Source organism: Fusarium keratoplasticum, chromosome 1 (assembly GCF_025433545.1).
Source record: "Fusarium keratoplasticum isolate Fu6.1 chromosome 1, whole genome shotgun sequence".
Taxonomy (NCBI): domain Eukaryota; kingdom Fungi; phylum Ascomycota; class Sordariomycetes; order Hypocreales; family Nectriaceae; genus Fusarium; species Fusarium keratoplasticum.
In genome coordinates this window covers 1,983,015-2,004,634 of record NC_070529.1, presented here as the reverse complement: position 1 = coordinate 2,004,634, position 21,620 = coordinate 1,983,015, and the positions used below count along the sequence as shown (strand labels likewise).

General features: G+C 54.9%; 2 protein-coding genes across 2 annotated transcripts; one reads left to right on the top strand and one right to left on the bottom strand.

The window, feature by feature from the left end:
- Positions 1-12,769: 12,769 nt before the first annotated feature.
- Positions 12,770-14,569, top strand: NCS57_00059000 (DUF1752 domain-containing protein; the record flags this gene model as incomplete). Its single annotated transcript, XM_053050674.1, has 2 exons — positions 12,770-13,491; positions 13,546-14,569. The coding sequence occupies 2 exons, from the start codon at positions 12,770-12,772 to the stop codon at positions 14,567-14,569; spliced, it is 1,746 nt and encodes a 581-aa protein (XP_052919189.1).
- A 2,183-nt stretch (positions 14,570-16,752) lies between these two features.
- On the bottom strand, positions 16,753-20,009 carry NCS57_00058900 (RNB domain-containing protein; the record flags this gene model as incomplete). The annotated part of the gene is made up of 3 exons (XM_053050673.1): positions 19,878-20,009; positions 19,462-19,820; positions 16,753-19,408 (listed from the first exon to the last, which is right to left on the bottom strand). Exons 1-3 carry the CDS (start codon positions 19,989-19,991, stop codon positions 16,753-16,755), a joined length of 3,129 nt encoding a protein of 1,042 aa, XP_052919188.1. The 5' UTR covers positions 19,992-20,009.
- Positions 20,010-21,620: the final 1,611 nt, after the last annotated feature.

Here is a 21,620-nt window from a genome sequence, read left to right as displayed (position 1 = left end):
ATAGCCCCGGTTGATCTCGGGTCCCGGCTGGCGGGCGGCCGGAGCGTTCTCGAGACGGTCTCTCCGTGCGTGGGATGAGATGAGACGACACGACCCGACACGATTGAGAAGGGAGACAAAAAGAAAAAGTCAAAACAGGCGAGGCGAGCCCTGGGCCGATGCGACGCTCGTTGCGTCCCTAGGTAGTGAGCAGGGTCGCATTCCAACGGGGCCGTATTCCGTCAAGACCAAGTGCGTACTGTAAGCGCTTCTTTATCGCTCGATATCTTGCCCCTCGTCTGTCCGGGAGGTTTCTCCCCGCCTCCAGTTCAGGCACGATGACGCTTGAATGATAGCCGCGATAACGGCCCGTGGGGCTCTCTCGGGCGACCCCGACCCTGATCCTGTCTGGCCTCGTCTGAGCGACTCAATGCAAAGCAAAGCAGAGCAGAGCAGAGCAGAGCGCAGGACAAGGCAAGGCAAGGCACTAACTAACAACAGCCTCGCATGCAGCCGGTCAACGCACGTCGAGAAGCCGCCCGGGACTTTCTGGCAGATCGACGATGCGATACGATACGAACAGCAGATGCCAGGTCGCGGCACGCCCCTCCCCTCCATCCATCCCTCCCCCTGCTCGTGGGACGGTTGGTTCGCCCAGGACGTGCTGTGGCCCACGGATGCTCACGGGTGCCCACCACCAGAGATGCAGCCTCGACACCCTCTTCTGAGTCAAAGGCGTGGCCGACCCCAAAGCCCTGGGATGGGGGAGCAATATCAGTGGATGGACGTCTCGACAAGGACAACTCAGAAGCACCCCTCCAGGTCCTCATCCACCAACATATGCAAACACCAAGACGAAGCACCGGCCTGGATTCCACGCATGAGCTCGGTCGCACCGCAGCGCCGTTGGACAGTCGGCCTGCTCGACTGCGTCTTGCATGCATTGGAGCTGACGCGCCCTGCCCTGCCATGCTCTCCCCTGCTGTGGAACTGGGAAGTAATACTGTCTGTGCCTAAATCAAGTCGGGGATGGCCCATGGGGAATGGGAAAGGTAACCGATTGCTTGAGACAGCGAGACGAGACAATGAGACAAGGAAAAAGAAATGTTTGCGCCGTTACTGCGCGTGGCTTGCCGATTCCAACGGTAGCGCCCACGAGCTTCTTGATGTGGCTGCATCGTGTCAATGTCGTGCCATGATACAGGCGGCTGAGCCCATGACGGGTTTGACTGACGTTGGTACCTACCTATGCCGAGATGTTCGGGATCCTTCTTTCGACGCCTGTTCTGTTCCCATGCTCCCATTTCCCTGCTCTCCGAGTCCAGGGTTTCTTCAGCCCGGGCAACCTCGGTGTGGTGTCTCGTAACCCTCCACGCAGCAACCATGGAGAAGAGTGCTGCCATCCCACGCAAGTTCCCCTAACCGATCGATGCGCTTCAGCCATTTTGTGACAGCGCGGTGAGAGATCATGCCTCCAACTGCGTGCTTGTGGTGAATAGGTGAATGATAAACAATCCTCTCCAGGCCACATGCTCCCACCATCTTTTCCATATCTTGAGGCCGCAGACAATTACCGTCAATCAAATGAGCACTAATTCTTCCTTCGACAAGTCACGTCGGCTCGACGGCAGAGCAGGACCCTTCAGCCACGGATGCCATTCCATGCCGCTTCCGCAGCTAACGGCTCCATCGAGCAAGGATATCAGCACCCATGCTCAGGGTGGGGGGCCGTTCAGCGTCTCTTTTCGCGGCCGGAGCAAAACTCCAGAGGGGAGCATGGTCATATTTCACAGGCGCTGAGGCCCGAAAGTCGTCCTTCGCGCCAGGTCACTGAACTCATGATCCGTGCCGACATTCATGATAGGCCCCGGCTCGAAGCGAGACGGCGATGGATTGAGAAAACGGTACTCACTCCGAAAAGATTCAACCCGGTGGCGAGAATAACGATACTCATTTCGGTTGGCAATTGTTTGTTCTCTCCAAGACCTCGGCGAGGCTCCGGATTCTCGGTGACTGCGAGGCCATCCGTATTCGAGCAATTGACATGGAAAAAGTGCAACCCACCACGGTCACCATTACCCCTTGATCCCTCTGAGGCGGGCCGTTGCGGGGCCTCAATCGCTTATGTGAATCAGTATGGACAAGGAAGCACGATGCCGTTCCTTCGAGTTGATGTCCAGCTCCAGGGACTGGGATATCAAACACCCATGACCCGAGACATGACCACAGCAACGGGCTACTTGGGGCAGCCACCAGAGGAGGCTGAAGGAGATCATCCGCTGCCTGGTTGACATGCAGCGCACATCACACATCGCATATCTGCACCAGGGGCCATCTCCATTTATGATCTGCTGCAGCACGGCGGAAGCCGGGGCTTGGAGCGAATAGGGTGTGGAGAGCCTCTTGAGATGAAGCAAAGTGGATAGTCGAGTAGGAGGCTGAGGATGCAAGTCGATGAGCTAGTAAACACACTCGCAACCGAGAGGGTTGCAGCCCAGCTATTGCAGGCGTAAAGATAGCAACAAGACGGTCGATCAAGATGATAGCAGAGGGGACTAGATGTCGCAAGAAGATGCGTGCTTTGCGCCAAGTCGGGAAAGAGGAAAAATCCCCATGAGCCATCCACGAGCTTCCACATCTGGAACGCTCGTGATAGTCCAACTCGTAAGTTGGCCCCTGCAATTTGGATATGCTGGTGACAGGTTGAAAGTTGATAATTCACATGCCAGAGAACCCGTTCCGTCGATATACCTGGGTCCGTTGGCTCAACCCCAGCAAGGGAGCCACAATACTAGGAAGAATCGAGAACTGGTTGCAGAAGCCGCAACAGGCAGCACAGGAGCCATTGAAGAGCCACGAGTTGCCAAGACTCTCTTTCTCTCTTGTCGTTGGAGACGCACGCACGCACAAGTTCCAATAGTCTCGGACCGACGGACTTGCGACTTGTTGAGTCCTCCGTCTCGGCCGATCCGATGGCTGATGACAAGCAACTCCAGTTGACGGCTGCTGACCAACGAGGGGTGAGGGGAAGACACGATTGGCCCGATCGAATCGGCACTGGTCCCTGTGTTTTGAGTTCTTAGTTGGATGTCTTATAGGGCTAGGGGAGGTGAAAGGTGTAAGGGCGACAATGATAGGTAGTCAACGGAGAGAGAAGATGGGGTTACAGAGAAAAGACCAGAATTCAAGAGAAAAGACCAAGAGCAGGGAGAGAGGTGTAATCCAGCAACCAAATGTGATAGGACAGCCAAACAGGAGAGATACACCAGAAAACTTGCTTCATGCCCTTGAACACAACTTGCTGCAGAGGCTCCCCAGTTTCATGTCATAATGATCAAGACCTCTCCAGGCAGCCGGCGAGATAACGGCGACAGTGAGACGCTACATCGCAACTCCAAGTTCAGGTACTGGCTGAACCAAGATGATGATAGACCGCGGATGGAAAGCTTGTCTTGCCTGGCATCCTGAGATTAGCATTTGGGGGGTAACATTCATCACCGGTCAACCTGAGGACCCTTGCGACATCCTCCACGCCCCCGTTGTTTAAAACATAAGGCATCAGAAGATCCCTGTATTTGTGCAGGTCGTGGGAGCTCGCGATGCGTTGCCAGTGGGCAGTACGCAAAAGTGCGAGGGCCTGGGTTCGCTGCCAGGTGATGCTACTCTTACGAACCATGAATCTGCCGCCAGCATGCAGCGTAGCAATCGTCGGAGATCCTTTCTCGTTGTGAGCAGGGACGCTCCCGAGTCGTCGCGCCAGTGAAGCTAGCCGAAGCTTACTCTTTGGTGGGGACACGACAAGAGCAACCACGGGCCATATCAGCCGATCTGGATAAGAACTTGGGTCTAGATCTTTGAGTTAGCTCATCGTTATAACGGACGGGTTCCGCGGGAAGGTTGGTGTTGAAAGAGTGGCAAGCGGTAAGCACGAGGTTCAGCCAGCCTCTGCCGCTCCCGTTACGAAACTGCCGTACATTCAACAAGCAGTATCTGTGCAATCAACAGAAACGGGAAACCTGGGTTGTGTACGGCGAGATGGTGTTGAGGTGGGAAGTGACGGAGGTGCAGCATGCCGATCAGGGTCCTTTGTCGTGTACCGGTTTGTGACGAGAAGTGCATCCTGCGCATCAGAGTTTCGAGATGCAGACGGCGAGCAAGATATCCACAGCGGGCATGAGTGGGTTTCGAGGCTCATCCGAGGCGGCTTGCGTGGATGGTGAGCGAGCTTGTGTGCTTGTGTAGACGGCGCGAGATAGGACCGAAACTGACCCATCAATAGGTGATTAGTTCGATCCATAAATATCTCAACACCATGGATATTCATATTTACCTAATAAGTACTGTGCAAATTGTGTGAACGGCAACTCCAGAACTGAGGCAATTAACCTGTACAGATCAATATTCGCTCGCACAGACGCTCATGAAACGACAGCCCCCGGAAAGCCTCGAGCTACAGCGCCCGAGCTATGCCAGCAGCTCCACGAAAAGAGAAGCAGATGGCGTCATCCATAGTTCAGCGAAGAGATGAGAGGCGTGCTTGTGGCTGGGCCAAGTCCAACCAAGCCCAAGTAACTGCAACGTTTAGCCCAGAGCAACTGGATACCTGGGCAAACAGGTGGAACAGAGGATGTGTCCATATAAATCGACGGTGTTTGGATACCGTTAATACTTGGCTTATGTGCGTCGTAATCTATGAGTTGAGATTGATGAGGAGCCCTTTGAATCGTGATCGTAGCGGCCGATAAGGCGATTTCCGAGGGCGCAGCCAAGCTCACACAGCATGAGAGGCGCTCTTCAAGACCGTGTTACCGTACCCGAGAGTTGCATCCAGCATCTCGGCTGTCGACAACCGTGGCTGGTGGTCAAGCTCCTCGTGCGTGGCAGCCGCCAACACTCGACTTGAGAGGCGCCTGGGTCGACCTTGTTCGTCTCCGGGCAGCTCGTTTACTGTCAGGCTGCTCTAATTTGATGTAGCTAACCCTTTGCGAGGGCGGGGATAGGATGGCCCTACAGTAGCCACATCGCATCCGCATCCGCGCCCGCATCCATAGCCGCGTCTGCGGAGACAAATGCAACCTGCAAGACGCAAGCCAGATGCAAGCCACAGTGGCCAATGGGCTATAGCGAACAAGACATGGAGCAGGTGTCAACGTGGATTGGCCGTCGAGGTCGCCTGCAGGGCGTTTCACAGCAGAACTTCCCCTCTGGAAACACTGGGGGGCTGTCAGGAAACAGGATGACCTACCCGGGGCAGACCAGGGCGGTCTGATGGTGGCTCATGGCTGGTGCTTGATGGTTCATGGCGCAAGAGGTCCGAGGGCAACCCAAAATGATTCGACTTTGATGCTGAGTGTTCCAGTTGGCTTCCCCGACATTGCTACTCCTGCGTACCTAGGTCTAGGTGCGTGTGTGGCGAGAGAAGCTATCGGAAACCGACCGAGTTACGTTGCAGGGAACGAGACAACACCATGACCAAGAGCCAAGCCAGGCAGGGAGACGAGAGATGGAGCAAGATGGAGACGATGGCGGAGACGCCAGAGAAGGTCTGATAAGCGCCTTGTGTGACTCGTATCGACGTGGGTGGTTGAAGACATGGCGGGTAGTTGGAGAATGAACGACGACCGGATGCTTGATAAGAGAGATAAGCAAGCAATGGATGGATGGATAGCCCCTTGGCCTTGTGTAGAGGTTGCTCAGGACAAGCACGATGAATCCGGGGGTGCGCGAAGATCCCCGGGGGGTGTTTGTGATCCATGGGGAGATGGATCCTGGGGAGAGATTCTGGGGATTTTTCTCGTTGTGAGGGGGTGGACTTGGATGGAGGTCTGGGCAGGAGCCCCAGTGGGTGGTGGCTGCCAAACTCCAACAAGCCCAGTGTTCACTGCCAGTGCCATCATCTCATGTCGCCAACAGAGCCCGCAATCGATTGGATGTTACGTATTCTGACCTTTGCTTTTTGCTGTTGCTGGGATCGACAGCAACCCTGTCCTTGTCTTCTTCAACATGGCGTAACTGAAACAGGGCAATTGACGCTGGTCGCTGTGATAGCTTCTCTTGCCTCACTCACAGACCAACTAGGAAAGCTCGGGATCGTCGCGAGCAAGCTTGACTGCCGTGGCCGTTGACCCGAACTCGGTTAGCAAGCTGTTGTTGGTGGGAGATACCCCTACAGCATGACACAATGTGGTCCAGGGGAGGAAACACATGGCGTTGACGAGAGGCGATATGGATGTCAGCGTGTTGGTTTCTCGACGAGTATCTTGTTTGTTTGCCCTGGAGACATGCCAGGTATGAATGCAAAAATTCTCAGATCCCGGTAATCCAACGTGCAAATCAATGGATGGCTGTTGGTGCCACCAACAACACCACGGCAAAAGACTTCCGCCATCCGTCATGGGAATTCGGATCAGGGACAAGTAGGGCTTCTGTTGTTATTCCACGGTGCCTTCCAAAGAGCTACCCTGTGGCCACCACCTTGACGATGGCAGCACACCGGCTTCTCGGAAGATTTGGCCGTGGCAGCCATCATCACATCGGCCCCTGAACGCCTTTCAGACAACCCGTCATCCAGACATGCTCCTTGCCAATTGCCAATGCTCGTGGTCGGCTTGGCCATGGTGGCCGAGTCTCCGACGTGGGATTGAAATCAGGGCAATCGGAATGTCATTATGACGATGAGGTCCGAGTGGAGTGCAAGGAGGACCTCCACGTCCCACAAGAGCCTCGATTTCTGAAGCGACGGAAAGACGCAATACTGTAAAGCTGACCGGCTACTCGGCCAAGAACGGAAGCCCAGACATTGAATAGATACAGTATCCGCAGTCCAGTCGAGGTGTTTCTCCTCCAGGTTCGGGTTCCCACTTATGGAGACGGTAGATCATCGAGGCATCGACCTAGAGGTCGATCATCAAGGTCGCACGGACCGTACCGTTGATAGCAGAGCAGAGGACTTGGAATGCCGTAACCCTAGCGGCCCAGTGTCGCAACTTACTGTGGCCACAACACCACGCTCTGGGCGTGCATTCCTGCGATGCAACGAGCACCCTGGACCTGGCCAAGGAGCTATGGACGGCGCTTGATATCATCTCGAAAACGCTTTCTTGAGGCTCCTCCTCGGCGGCGGCGGCGGCGTGCTGATAGCGAGACAAGGGCCCAAGCCATGCTCGGAGTTGCTGTTTCGAACTTGCTGCAGGGACCGACAGCCGCGTGGGAGATGAGACGCAGGACATGATGATTCAACACCGGCATGCAAATAAGATGGGACGAAGCTCTGAAGCCGTGCCACTGATTGCCACCATTGTATAACACGAAGGGCCTCCCACGCACTCAATTGGCTTTCCTGGCGCACTCGGGGTTTCCCGCGGAGGCGTGATAACCAGGTATCAACCAAGAAACGCCTCTTGGGCTCCCTTTGCATCTCGTTGCTTGCTCTACCAAGTGCGTGCGAGCGATATCAGAAACCACCCTGCGCGCGCAGGAGCTTGAGAGATGAGTACCTACTTTCCGTATTCGTACTGCCTCAGAAACAAAGACCGCTTTGGCGTCGCAACCCCAATGAATTGAGTTGGCCGGCGTCAGCAAGGTTCCGGCTTGGTTCCCGGGCGCCGCCGAGCAAGCCAGCCTCTGGGCTGCGTCTCTTTGACAACACGCAATCGATCGATGGAGCAGAAGCGGAGAGAGGGAGGCTCCTCCTCCTCTTGTGCGACATCACCTCGGAGCTGTCGTCGGCATACCGGCGCCGGAAGACCCAGAGTTACCTTGGGCCGACCCGAACGGAGTTGCTCCATCGCGGATAGTGCTGAAGCCGCATCTCCAGAAGTTTGGCTTTGACGACGACAATACTGTGCAGTAGCGAGTAGTCGACGTACATGACTTGATGTCTGCATTAGAGTTTATGTATAGGACCCTTAATTCTCGCATAATATCGCATCCATATTTAGGCATCACAGGTTAGTTAGCACTTTTGACTCGAAAAGCCGTTTTTTTTCTCTCTCCAAAGACCCCTGGATTTGTGCACATGTCGATATGGAGGTCAAGGGTAGGGCAAACGCCACCCAGCACGCAAAAAAAAACATGAGCATCAGCCATTCAGGATGCAAAGTCCACACGCAGTATGACGCCAGGGATTTTCATACTGTAAAGTGAGACATGCCAATGGCGGGCATCAACCAACGAACGAACCTCTGGCAAAGCAAAGTGTGTGTGTGTGTGCGGTTGTGGATCGCATCAATCAGGAGGAGGCTCGAATTTTTTTTTTTCTCTTCGGGGATTTTTCATGTCGCTTTTCTCCGGCCTCCTTTGTAAGTTGAGGGTTGACTTTGAGTGTCCCGCCCAATTGATGATGCGATCCAATCCCAATGCCAGCACTAAATTGTTGCCTTTTGAGCATCAGGGATGTTGGTGGGCACTGAGCGGCTTCTGGAACTTTGAGAATCCCCGCTTCGCCTCCAATTCAAAGGCCAGGGCCTGCCAGGCGAGGGCAAGAAAAAAAAAAAAAAAAACCAAAACCGACAATGTTCCTTGCCCCTCTCTCATTGAAGAGAATTTGGACGAATCCGCATCGTCGTCTTCTCGGGCTGTGACCCTCTCCAGTCTTGGGCCCTCGTCTCTTCTGCCCTCCCTGCCTCTAAACTCTCCCCACCGTCCAGGGCCGTCTCCAATGCACTGGACTCGGCTTGGTCGGGGGAACTAGGCGTGGGCCCCGGAGCCCCGGTCTGGCATGGCGGCTTGTCTTGGACCGTTCCGCTGGGCCCGTTCTGGCTACTCCCCCCTGGCCTTGCACCCCCGCCCCGGTTTGTCTCGAATCTGGTACCCGAGCCCATTCCAACGGAGCAGAGGAGGCTGAAATTTTGGAGAGATTGAGGGAGGAACATCGGCTTGCTCATTCGCAGTTGGGGTGTGCAATTGCAGAGGCGAAACATGAACGAGAGCAACATGGCGAGTCGAGAAAGGCCGAAATGGGACTGCATCGTGACTCGCCCGGCACCTCGACCCGGACGGGCTCTTACTGTACCTACCTATGTTGTTGGACCGAGTGTTTTTTTTCCTGATTTCGTCGTAATGCCCTCCAATGTCCGAACGTGCTCGGTTAAAACACCTTCATTTCATGTCCTGATGGCAGGCATGCTGTGAAGTGGGATCTGGATCTTGTCGCCTATTGTCCTCGTGCCAAAAAAAAGAAAAACAAGTTGCTTGTCATGATGGTTCATGTATCTGTATCGTATCCCCATTCCGCTTTGGGCTTCGCACGAGACCTCTTGGTGCTCCGCCCGGGGAGAGGATCCCGGACTTGAACCTGAACCCGAAGAGAAACTAGGGAGACGAGGGTTAAAGAAGAAAGAAAAAATTCTCTTTAACCTGGCGACAACGCCCGGACCAGGCAAAACCAGGAGAGCGGATGCACGGGGCGACGAGACGGAGCGAAATAACCAGACAAGCAAGACCTGACCCAGTGACCGTCCCGTCGCGTGGGACTCGATGCGATGTCGTGCTTTTCTGCCCTCCGCTTCTCTTCTAAGTGAGGCTGAAGTGGAAGCCTCGGAGGCTCAGAAGGCCCGTCTCGGCGACTCTTTGGTCACGCGCGCCCTCGTCCCGAAACCCTCACTTACACGGCGCCCTTGTCGGTCAGGAGACTGACTGGTGATTTCTCTGTTCGTGATGCCCTCTTGCTCACTCGCTCGGCCACGTCCGAGACCAGAGCCACAGAGCTTTCGCGGCGGCGGTGCGCCCGGAAGGGTTCCCCTGCAATCGCCTCGGGGTGGGGAGAGCTACCTTCGTAGCAAATTGCTTTGGTACTGTTTAGCCGTGGGTTGGGCCTCTCTGACCCCGCAAGCAACCTAGTCGCTTCATCTCATATCCATAGACACGGGAGCATTGAGAAGGGGAGAGTCATGGGGGTTGTAGATGGATGATTGATTCAATTGCTGTCACTGTGGGACCCCAAACTCCTACCTACTTGGGCACTCGGTAAAGGGACGGGACGCTCTTACTCACATGGAGATGCTGTGCGCAATATTCGGAGGGCTTAGTTGCGGTGGAGTTTCGAACACCTAGCTGAGTGTTCTGCAGCGTGCCATCTTGTCCGCATCATATCACATCACATCGCATCAAGCTCGCATGGCATGGATTAACAGACATTGCCGTCCTTCTGTTTGAGAGTAAGTAATGAAAGCATCACTCATCCACCGGCCTATCTAGGTTCGAGCATTGAGCCTGCGCCGAGAACTTCAATGGGTAAGTCAGGGCGGGCCAAAGGGATATGGCATCTTGTCCGGATTGGTCCTTTCTACGTCGACGCGGCTGGACTGTATGTTGCATCGAGGGAGCTCGAGATATGCAACGGGATGATGAATCTGAGGCTTGATTTTGGTGATTATCCCACTCGCCTTGGATATCCAGCACATTTCTCGACTTGCTTGGAGAAGCCGGATATCCCTAGGTTCACTCAGGCGCGCATCATGGTCATGAACTTTGGCCTGGACACACAGACACACACACACACAGACGCGTGGGCAGCCTACAAATCTCCTCTTTTTCTCTTGTCAATAAAAAAGCCCGTTAACTGTCTCTCACCATCACGACACTCCCCCACGCTGGGACAACCCACGCTTTTCAAAGACACACCCCACGCCCCCTACCTACCTGACGCTCATCCCCCCATTCCCCCCGGAGATATTGTGTAACCAGAGATATCAGGTCTCGTCTCTCTGCCATGCCATGGTGCGAGTCCGTGAGCTGCTTTGCGTGCTGGAATCGCGACATCCAGCCTGGTTGATACCAACCCTGTTGTCGCCGCCGTTGATCTGCTGCTCCAAAACTTCCTAACCCCACGCCTGACCTTGAAGACGTTGACCAGTCTCGCCCTTATCCTCTCCCTGAATTTGGCCACGCTCCATCCATCTCCAGATTTCCCCGTCCACTTCTCCTGATTCTCCAGTCTCGAATCCTTACTCATCATCCATCTCCATCTTACACAGTTTTGCCCACACAAGCGTAGACCGCCGGCGCACCTGGATACCGTAGAGAATTGACCCTACTGCGCGCGCCTATGTACCCCTCTCTCAACTCGGGCTCCGTACAGTATAGGGCTATGTCCGGTGTTACGGTACAGACGAGAGAGACGCCCTCGTTCCCCAAGTGGCTCCTGCTCGCAATTCAAGCCGAGCGGCCAGGCCAGTGGGGAAGCGCCCATGGATCGAAAAGCGAGACCTCCACTTTGCGAGACATCCGCCAGGAGGAGCTAAAAGGAACCTACGAGAGAGACCTGGGGTCCCTTGGCTTGGCCTGGCCTGGAAGCATGCCTGGGTACCATCAGCCTCTTCTTTGTCGGTGCTTGTTTGGGACCGTTTGCAGGGGGGTCTTTGATGACCCTAGCAAGAGGACAGAATCCGGGCCAAAAAATAGACACCAGAGAGGCCTTGAAACTCATTGATCTCAGCACACTCTACCCCGGCATCTGCACGTCTGCACGCCTTCTGCATTGACCTGCCGGCCATGGAAGCTTGAGAATAAGAATTGCTGAATCCATGGATGGAACCCCAAGAAAAGGCCCCCAGGGAAACCGCCAAAAGGGGCGATCCCGTCTTCTCCCGCCCAGTAGCAGCGAGTAGCAGTAGCAGTCACAGACACACGGTTTCTCCTCTTGAATTGCGACACTCCCCCTCTTTCTCTCCCTCAATTGCCGTACCGGTAGGTACGTACGTGGGTTACTATCTCGGATTAAGCATTCTTTAATTCGACGCCCTCTGGATCCTGCCCTCGGTCCCTCACCTGTATTGACTTTCTGCTATCCTCCGTCGTGTACCTACAGCACAGTACCTTACCATCCATCCATCCATTCGTCTCTGTTCTGAGCACAGTTCAGAGTGAGTACTCTCTTCGGCAGTGCGCTTGTTCTCGTTCCTTATCTTTGCCAGTGTCCTCTTCCGCTCTCCCTTTCATCCAGTGCTGGTACTTCCCCGGAGCTGGACTGGACTGGACTGGAGGCTTTATTCTGGCTCTCCCCCTCTTCGTCCCACCCACTCACTTCTCTTCCTTCTTATTCACCTCCTACCTATTGTACCTACCTCATCTATAATACGCTACGGCCTGTCCCTATCTCTGCCCTCCTTCTCCTCCAATCCTCGACCAATTTTCAAACATCCATCATCGAGAGGGTCAACCATCCATCCTTCGTCCACCGACAAGACACCGCGTGCTGCACGGCACCGCACGCACAGGGCAAACACCCCTAGCACCCTCTGTCGCCAGCTTGCCCAATACCAGCACAGCGGGCGCAAGTCTCCGCACCCGGCCTGCGACCGAAGTGCCAACGCCTGCCCCACGAAAGTCGTCACCGCCCTGGGACTGGGGGGGCACAATCGCTCCAACGCCACCACGCCTCGACCAGGTTCAGGCCCATCCTTGCCATCACTCGCTCGCCGTCCGTCCACACCCAAGTCCACCAGGCTACTTCGTACGCTAGAAGCTAGCCCCAAACAACTTTTGACCACCTGCCCCCGGGCCCCGGCCGACGCTCGCTCGCCGTCGTCGCTGCGCACTGCTCCTGCTCCTGCGCTACTGCTATAAGCCTGCCCCCACCCCCGTCGGCAATCCCCATCCCATCCTCAATACCTCGTACCCACGCCGAATTCTTCTTTCTTGCATCCATCCATCCAAACTTGATCCGCCAGCAACTGCACTCTATATACTCATGAGTCTCTAACCACAACGAACTTCCCCTTCACCTTTCCTTCCCGGGTGCTGCGGCGTCAATCAGGTCCCATCCGCGGACCTCACTTCATCTGTCATCATGGCCGTCGTTCTACCCTCCGACGACAACGACTATTTCGCCGCGTCCTCCCTGAGGCGCTCGCACTCCCAGTCCAACTTCATGTCATCATCTGCAGCTTTCTCTTCGACCTCTCGTCTTAGCGATCACTATAAATCCGTCTCCAAGTCATACGCCACTTCCAACTCGTCCTCTGCTCCCTCATCTCCCCGTACTATCCACGCCGACTCCGCCGACCTTTCCTACGCATCCACTCCTGCCACCAATCTCTCCATTGCCTCAGATTACGACGACCCCCTTGGCCTTTCGGAATCGCCTGAAGACCACTTCATGTTTCCCACTTTTGGACAAGAAAAGCTCTATGTTCACCCTGAGATCCGCCCGGAAATTCACCATGACGACAACCTAGAGCCACCCCCCAGTCCTCGAACCGGTGATTCCTATACAGTCTCACCTGCGGACCATGAGAACTCGGAAGAGAGCTCCAACGATACCTCAAGACCAGACACTCCTGATCAAGCTGAGCATGCGGAGGATGACACAGCTGTCTCGAGCAGACCTTCTCGCCAAGTCGACTACCTATCCCATGAGTGGAAGGAGGAAGATATCTGGTCGTCATGGCGATACGTCGTGACGCGACGTGGAGAATTTGCCAACAGCGCGCGGTTAGAAAATGCTTCCTGGAGAACGTGGATGAAGGCCAAGAACAACCTCAAAACCATTTCTCCCGAGTCGCTCAATTGGTTTGTAGCCCTTTAATCCGTGCATTGCCGAACGAAAACGCTTACATCTTCAAGGCTCAAGGACTGCGATGTGACTTGGCTCTATGGCCCTCTGCAGTCGGGCCAAAAGGCCCTGCACTCTACTCAGACCGAGCCCTCCAGTGTGTCATTGTCCAAGACTGACTCATTTGTGAACCTTTCCAAGAAGCCAATCCTGAAGAAGCGGAGCATGTCTGAAGTGATGCTTCAGCGATCATTATCAACAGCTTCTCTGCTCAAGCAAGCCACAGCGGCTGTCAAGGCACAGGAGACTAGAGGAATCCTACGACCTCATCTCGGGCGTTCAACAACCGACTACCTGGCCTACCCATTCCCAGCGAGACGGTTAAGTGGGGAGAGCAGCAGCGTCGCTCCCTCGACTGAGTCATCTGGAATCACATCTCCCAACTCGGAGCGAAAGCACATTCACTTCAATGAACAAGTCGAGCAATGCATTGCTGTCGATGTTAAGGGCGACGACGATGAGGACGTGGATACGGACCGCTTTGGAGAGGACAGTGATTCAGACGACGGTGTGATGATGAAGCGTATGAAGACGAAGAAGCGACCAATCCTCCGACGCAAGACTATCAAGGCTAAGCCTACCGAGGGAAAGACGATTGCTATGCTGCCGTCGACCACACTCAAGTACCGGGAAGACACTCCCGAACCACGAGAGACAGCTATGAAGCACTCTCGAAGCCCGATCATGTCCCCTTCATCTTCACAAGAGACACTTCGACCCTCGAGGCAGTCTGGCAAGTTCTTCATGGGTGAGGATGATGACGAAGACAGCTTCGACGATGCGCTGCTCAGCAGCCCCAGCCCTGGCTGGTCATCACCCGCAGAGAAGTCCAATGGCGGCCTTCACAGGTCGATTTCCTCTGGTAGCCTGTGCGAGGAACCTGCTGGCATGCGACGAACGCCTTCGGGCATGTTCATGCCGTACGAGGAGGGAGAGACAGCATCAGCTGACGGCATCTTCGGCCGTGTTATCGACACAGTTAACACCGCTCGCGACATCGCCCACGTCATCTGGAACGTCGGCTGGAGGAAGTAATAGGAGGACTCTTGAGCGTTTAGCCGGGCAGGCTATTGAACCACGCGTGGTCCATGGCACCCGGCCCTCGTTAGCAACACATCTCGAATTCGACCAAGCTATCAAGCTTGTGACTCACACATACACACTGTGAGATTCAACGACGCCATGAGACAACAAGAAAAGCGCATCACTATATACTGGCATCTCCGAGAGTCATTGGCATTTGTAGCCATGCTTATTACCTGTCCTGGCCTTGGGGACTCTCAACCCTCAGGCCGGCGACCTTACGACTCTTGGAAAAGCGACACTGGATTTTCAGTTGAATTCATCATACACGGTCTGGACGAAACAAAGCGGAGAAAGACGAAACGGTTAAAGAAAAGCAAGGTGCTCAGTGGTGGAAGTCGGGTGACTGACAACAAGGAGGATCCTACGAGGCATCGTGGACCACTCTTCAGGCGGTACTGGGTATCTACAAAGATATCGACACCTGATGAGACAGTCAATTTGTCGCCTTGGTTTCTTACCGAGGGACCAGGCTGCCTTGTGACACGACAGGCCCGAGCCCCGGCCCTCTACGTCGGGGCGAAGGAAACGGATATCGACGGACCACGCGGTCAAGGGACCGGGGAATACTCGGCGTTATAATTTTTTTTCCCATCCTCTCCTTTGTGGCAGGTTTTTTCATGATATCCCATCGGAAAGTGGATACTAGGGACTCGAGGGCGGTTCTCGGGCGATTACGGACGGACCCAGGGCAAGGAATGGAAAGGAACGGTCAGGCAAAGGGCAAAGGGATCATCACTGTTTTTTCTTTCTGGCGACTACGGCGATTCAACGGTAACGGTCAAGGGGCGAGTTACTGGCTAAAGGCGGAATCGGAGGGGGGCAAACGGAAACAGGACCAGGCTCTTGAGTGCATGCGTTGCGTTGCGTTGGTGTGTTTGTTTGTACATAGGAGGGATGGGATCTACTACCTAGTCGAGTACCTAGGCTCTTTATGCACGCAGGCTCGCCGGACTGGACTGGCAAAAACAAAAAGCGTTAAAATGGAAACAAGCATAATATCATCATGAAAATGAGTATTAATATTAGCTATTTGCTACTATGAGAGTGGTTATTGTTGCCATTGTTGTGTTGTCAGTCACTCAGTCACTCAGTGTCAAAGCCAACCATTCAGAGTGTACTTTGGCTCCGGTTGCCTATTCGGGGTCGCCTTTGACTTTGACTTTGCCACCGCCCAGGGCCAATCAACACCGAGTCGACGTGGATCATTTCAGGACCGACCCCGATTTGCGTGTGAAAAAAATTGTTGGGGGAATTGGACGCAGGCTGGTCTGTTCTTTCAGCGCGCGTGACCTCATTCCACGTGCCCCCAAATTACACCAGGCTCCCATGTCCAATTGAGTAAAAGACAAAGCTGCAAGGTGAAAAGGAAAGCTCAAGGTGAGATAGCGGACATGGCGTACAGAAGAGCCGAGGATGTGAGACTGCTGACCTTGAAGTCTGGCGGTGGACGGGTTACGGGTGTGCGGGGGAATCAAAAAGAATCAACGATGGCGAGCTGATGCAATGGACACTGGGCATCGACGCCTGATGTTTGGACCGATTTGTCTCGTCTGTTTGTTCCTATCTATTTTAAAAAGGTGAGGTGATCTACTGTACATCTCGTTTCCATCGTTATTTTCCACAGTCACCATCTGTTCATCGTACACGCATATCGTACATAGTGACGTACGTCTCTGGCAGGGTCCTGGTCTGGGAATGCAAATCTTCCACTGAGCTTCCAAGCTCGGACAGGTACCGGGGGGGGATTTTGTTGAATCATAGTGTACAGTGCAGCAGTTTTCATCCAACCACAAGCTCCCGCATCAGTCAGTCAAGTCTTAGTTCCCCCCAGGCTGACTGAAAGATTGGCGGTTTGGCGTCTTGGGGAGGCCGACTAGGGGACCATGTCTCTTGACGCAGGGGGGCACGATGTGCAAATGCGGGGGAGGCTCCACGTCGGTCGGGGCGCTCCACGTTTGACCGTTGGAAAGGGGTGTGTGCTGACGTTGAGGAAGAGCCGGAATAAACATTGCTGTGCTGTGCTGTGCTGTGCTGTGCTGACCGTCAAGTCCAGCCCGCTCCGGAAAAGCCCACGTCTTGCCCTCCAGGCGGTGACGGCGACCAGCTGGGGAAAAAAGCCCTTGCGGCGTAGCTCACGGGGTTGGGTCCGGGGCCGAGGCGGCCGGGGAGTGCGCCGGCTGGCTCTGGCTCTGACCCTGGCCGTTGTGCTTGAGCGCTTTGACAAAGATCTGCCGGGAATGGACGTTGATGTCGCAGAGTTCAACGTCGAACTGATCGCCCACTTTGATGTCCTTGACGAGCATGAGCTTATCGATGCCGTCCACTGTCATGATGGCATCCAGGTCAAACAGGTCCAGCTTGCCTAGCACGCCCTGCCGCCACCGGGACTCGACCTTGAAGCGCATCCGCTGTGGTATCGTGTTCTCAAACTTCCAGGCCCGCACGAGCGCCATGAGCATCCACTCCTTGGTGCCCTGCGAGACGGTCCGCGCCATCTTCTCCCGCATGTGTAGCAGGCTGATGGTGTTGGGGAGAGTGTCCGCAGTGAACGGGAGAATGCCGTTCAAGTCGTCCACCTCGGGGTCAATCCGCCGCTTCACCTCCCGCTCGTGTGCCAGCGCCGCGTGAACCTGCCAGTGGACCACTAGGTCTGAGAAGCGGCGGAGAGGCGATGTGGCTTTGGCGTACATGTCCAGACCCAGCATGAAGTATGGCCCGGGCTCCGTCGACATCTCGACGCCGCCTGTGAGACGTGAGAGCTGCTGACGCTGCGCCAGTGATGGCTGCACACCCCTCTCGAGGGGAGGATATAGCTCCTTGGTGGCGTAGTTATAGATAGCTTCAAAGTTGTCCTTCGAGTGCACATCTCTTCGGTATGGGACCGGGATCTTGCGGTCAGAGCACCACCGAGCCGCGATCTCGCCCGCCAGAACCATGGTATTGGAGACAACCGAGGCGCCATTGAACGAGTCGTAGCCGATCTTGATGTACGGGTCCGGGGGCAGCACCTTTGTCCCCGCAGTTTGGGTCATTGGCACGTCCTCAAAGGCAACCGTGACAGAGGCGCCGGGCAGAAACGAGGGCCACGCTCCCTTCTCAAGCCGTTTTCCTCTGATCGCCTCAGCCAAGCGATAGAGCGTCAGGAGGTCTTCCTTGTTCTTCTCGTCCAGATCCTTTGCCGACATCATCGGCCGGTTTGGCACCGTCTTTGCCTTGTCCGGCAGTTGTCCAACGGCAAGACTCTTGTCGGACGCTGGGGGAGGCGGAGGTTCGTTGCAAAATTTGGAAACGTCCTTGGGATCCAAATATGTGACCTTGTGAAGAGTTCCTGGCTCAACCCTGTAGTCGAGGAGATCTCCCTTTTCGTTGACTCTGGCGCTGAAGGTGAGGGCTGGTCGACCGGCAGCCAAGGAGTACTGGTCGACAAGGCTTTCCGATTTGTAATCTCCTGACTGATCCAGACTGATATCAGCCGGCAACATGGCCTGGAAGTGTCCCGGAAGGTAAATGTTTTCTGGAATCAGCTCCAGGAACTTGCCCAACTCAGAGTTTGGCTTGATTCCCGATGCTGGGTCGGCGGTATGCACATGGATCCAGAACTCGTCTGGTTTCTCTGTACGTTCTAGTGAGACACCATCGTCGATGAGCATGGTTTCAGGAGCGTCGATGCAAAAGACCATATCGTCAGTCCACTGCCTCCTTGAGCCTTCTGCAATGTCTGGCCGTGTCGAGTCCTCTAGCCGGGCTGGGACCTCTCTCTGGAGGCCGCCTCCACCCTCGATCTTGACGCCGGGGAATCGAACCTTGTAGCGTGACGGGATCTCCCATGGAGGAATCATGCCCAGTTCTTGAAGAAAAGTCCAGGCGGTTCGCTGATCCAAAGTGGCGTTATCGTAGAGGTCAAGTGCCCGGAGAATCAGAGAACCATCTGCATGGAAGCGCGACGAGTCTTCAAAAAGGTCGTAGCTTGCCCACCACTCCAAGAAGCGTATGAAATCCAGCTGTTTCCTTGACCATTCCGCTGTCTCAATAGTTACCCCTGGCGAAGGGGCGAGTACCCCGTACGGTGTCCAGGATCGCTTCTGGCGATTGGCGAGAACAACTTCCCTTGCTTTGAGAACAAAGCTACCAAACCCTGTCCATGCGAGTTCTTCGTCAGTGGGAGGCTTCAGGTTCCTGCCCCTTGTCATGGTATAGTCGCGGACCATGAGTGAAACGCGGTTGATCATCATGAGATCTTGATACGGGAAAATCTCGAAAAGATGATCCCGTCGGTGACAATCCGCGGATGGGCTGAGAGGCCGGAAGATGAAATCGTTCCGGTAGAGGGCGGTATGGACGGCGTACAGAGCGGCGGGAGAGAATCGTTTGCCTTTCTTGAGGGACTGAGGCAAGAGAATGTCGGCGAGCTCGAATAGGCTCAGGTACTTGGTCCGCTTGCCATCCGACACCAGGGACCTTGCTCTATCCAGGCTATTGAGGCTGGCTTGATATGCCTTGTCAGCTTCCAAAGTGAAAGCCCGCATTTTTTGAATCAGGTCAGCACCGGCTTCGCGGCCAGGGCCCTTGTCCTCCCTGCGGAGTTCTTCAAAGTCATCGGGTGTGACATCCCTGGGGATCAAGGCCAGAATTGGCTTCAAGTCATCAGCGGGGACAAATTTGGAGATGGTGAAGAGGGCATTAAATCCCAAGCTGATGACCCATTTGCCCGTGTTTGTGTAGAAGTGATGACGACTGCCGAAGTATCCCAGGTAAACACCAAAGAGGGGAGTTCTAGAGCCAGGTTGTCTGCTAATGTGTTAGTCGCTGTTGAGCTAGGATGAAGAGACGGGGACCATTACTTCATCTCGACGAGATCACCAGGAGTTCTGGTCTTGGTTCCGACAATGGCAAGTTCAACATCCTCGTTGTTGAAAGCCTCGTCTGTCTCGGTCATACCGGCGGTATCAGACTTGAAATGATCCATCTCTGTCGAGCCTGTTGACTGGGGACGGGTGTTGCTGTTGGTCACCTTGGACCAAAAAGTCATGTCGGGAACGAGTTGAGTAATCCGTTCATCCTCTTCGGGCACCCAGCCTTGCAGTCTTTTTCTGATCGGTCCTTGGCTCTGAAGAGAGGACGGCAGAGGCGGCTGGGGATTAGATTTGGGGATGTTGGCTGGTCCAAAGCCATTTTGAAGACGTTGGGTTGTGGTGGAATACTGCAAGAAAAATCAGATTAACTGATGTTACTGCGAGCCACCAAGAAAGAAACCAACCTTTTGCGCTGTACTCAATGAGTGCACCAACAACGGGAGAGAAGACCCCGATCTATTGCGGCCATGGGAAATGCAATTCCGACACACATACCGACGGGTTGATGACCGCAGCATCTTTTTCACTATCTCGACGGTCGTCAATGCTTCCCCAGTACCTACGAGGCTGAAAATTTTAGCCACACCGCGTTAAGCAGTCGCTCATGCGTTTCGCGGTGTCACATGACGTGGCGTCTCACAACGGTTTCCCGCCACTCCTTCCATTAAGATCCTTGTAAGTGCTTGTTTCGGAAGCTGCACATGATGGCTTGAATATCCAGCGACAACACCATACAGCCAACGTGTCTTGAGACATCCATCCATCCCTGGATGCATCCAGGAACATCCATTGAAGGGTGCTATTTCGGATGACATGCATGCCAAGTCATTTGTGCTCGCAATGAATACATCGACAACAAATGCCAACAAGGTCCATGCCGTATACTTGACAACACCAGAGGCTAATGGCTAATCCTACGGCAAAAGTCCTCGCTCGCTGGCCCGGAATAGGGGCCTGCATCGGGCAACCTCAGCAGAGCCAAGGGCCAAGAAACGGGCGAAATAGCTTTTGATTTGAACAAGAAAGCAAGCAGCCGACGGATCGACATTACCTTGCCCCCGTTGAGACCCCAGTCCATCCCGCGACGAGCGACCTGGAGGATTGGCTGGAAAACAAAGACATAGCGGGACTGGGTGACAGCACAACAGGCTCTGCGCTCGAATCAGTCGGTTTATGAAACCCTGCGGGGGCAGTCGGTGGTCTTGGAAGATGCAATGCAATGCGCAAAGCCAGAAAGTTCTAGGGCCCTGGGCTATCAACTGCCGTGCGACCAGACCAGACCAGACAGAATACGAAGAGCAAATTATACGATCTGATCTGAAGGGGGCAGGCAATCTGCGCTCGCGCGCCGACTCATATCGCCTGCACGCCATGGCTCTAGCTGTTTCGGCCAGCCAAAGATCCGATCGACAAGCTTTCGCCCCGGCTTTTGCTGGCTGCTTTCCCCCGCAGAAAAAGAGGGACACCTGCGCCTCACGGCCTGGACCAGTCGATGGATGGCCATGGGCAACAATCCCGACCCTGTTCTCGAGGGAATTAGGCGGTCTACGGAGAGTGACGACACTTACAAAGATGGCCAAAAAGTCGCTAAAACAAACACGAGGGCCCCTCGACCGCCGAGAAGCGCCAGCCACTCACACTAAGGCAAATTGGGGGCCGTGTCAGATGCAGGAACAATCTCGCGACCCACAGGCCGATGAGCCGGCTGATTCACCATGGATGCTTCCTTGATGGAAGGGACCTCGATGGGACTCAAGGTTTGGATGCAGCAGCCAGCCGTTGGTCAGCCTGGAGGCCGCTCCATCATGTACGGGGATCCTTTGATGGAGAGCCTCCACAAGGCCAGCAACTTGACTTTTACGACACGGCATGGCATGGCAGAGGCAGACCGCGATAAACGTGAGAGAGGCGAGGCTAGGCTCATCTCCCAGCGGGGCCTTCATCAACCACCCATCTGTGGTCATCTCGGAGCCCCTGGACTGAGCCAATCAACCAACCAGCGTCCAGAAGCAATGCCGTTCCATTGACATAATATCGCTTCACAGCGAATCCCCCAGCGAGGCCAGGCTTGGCTGCTCATTTGCTGGTAGCGCCAGGCTCTCTATGGGCAGCACCCGTGACACCGCCAAGTTCCCCTTTTCGAGCGC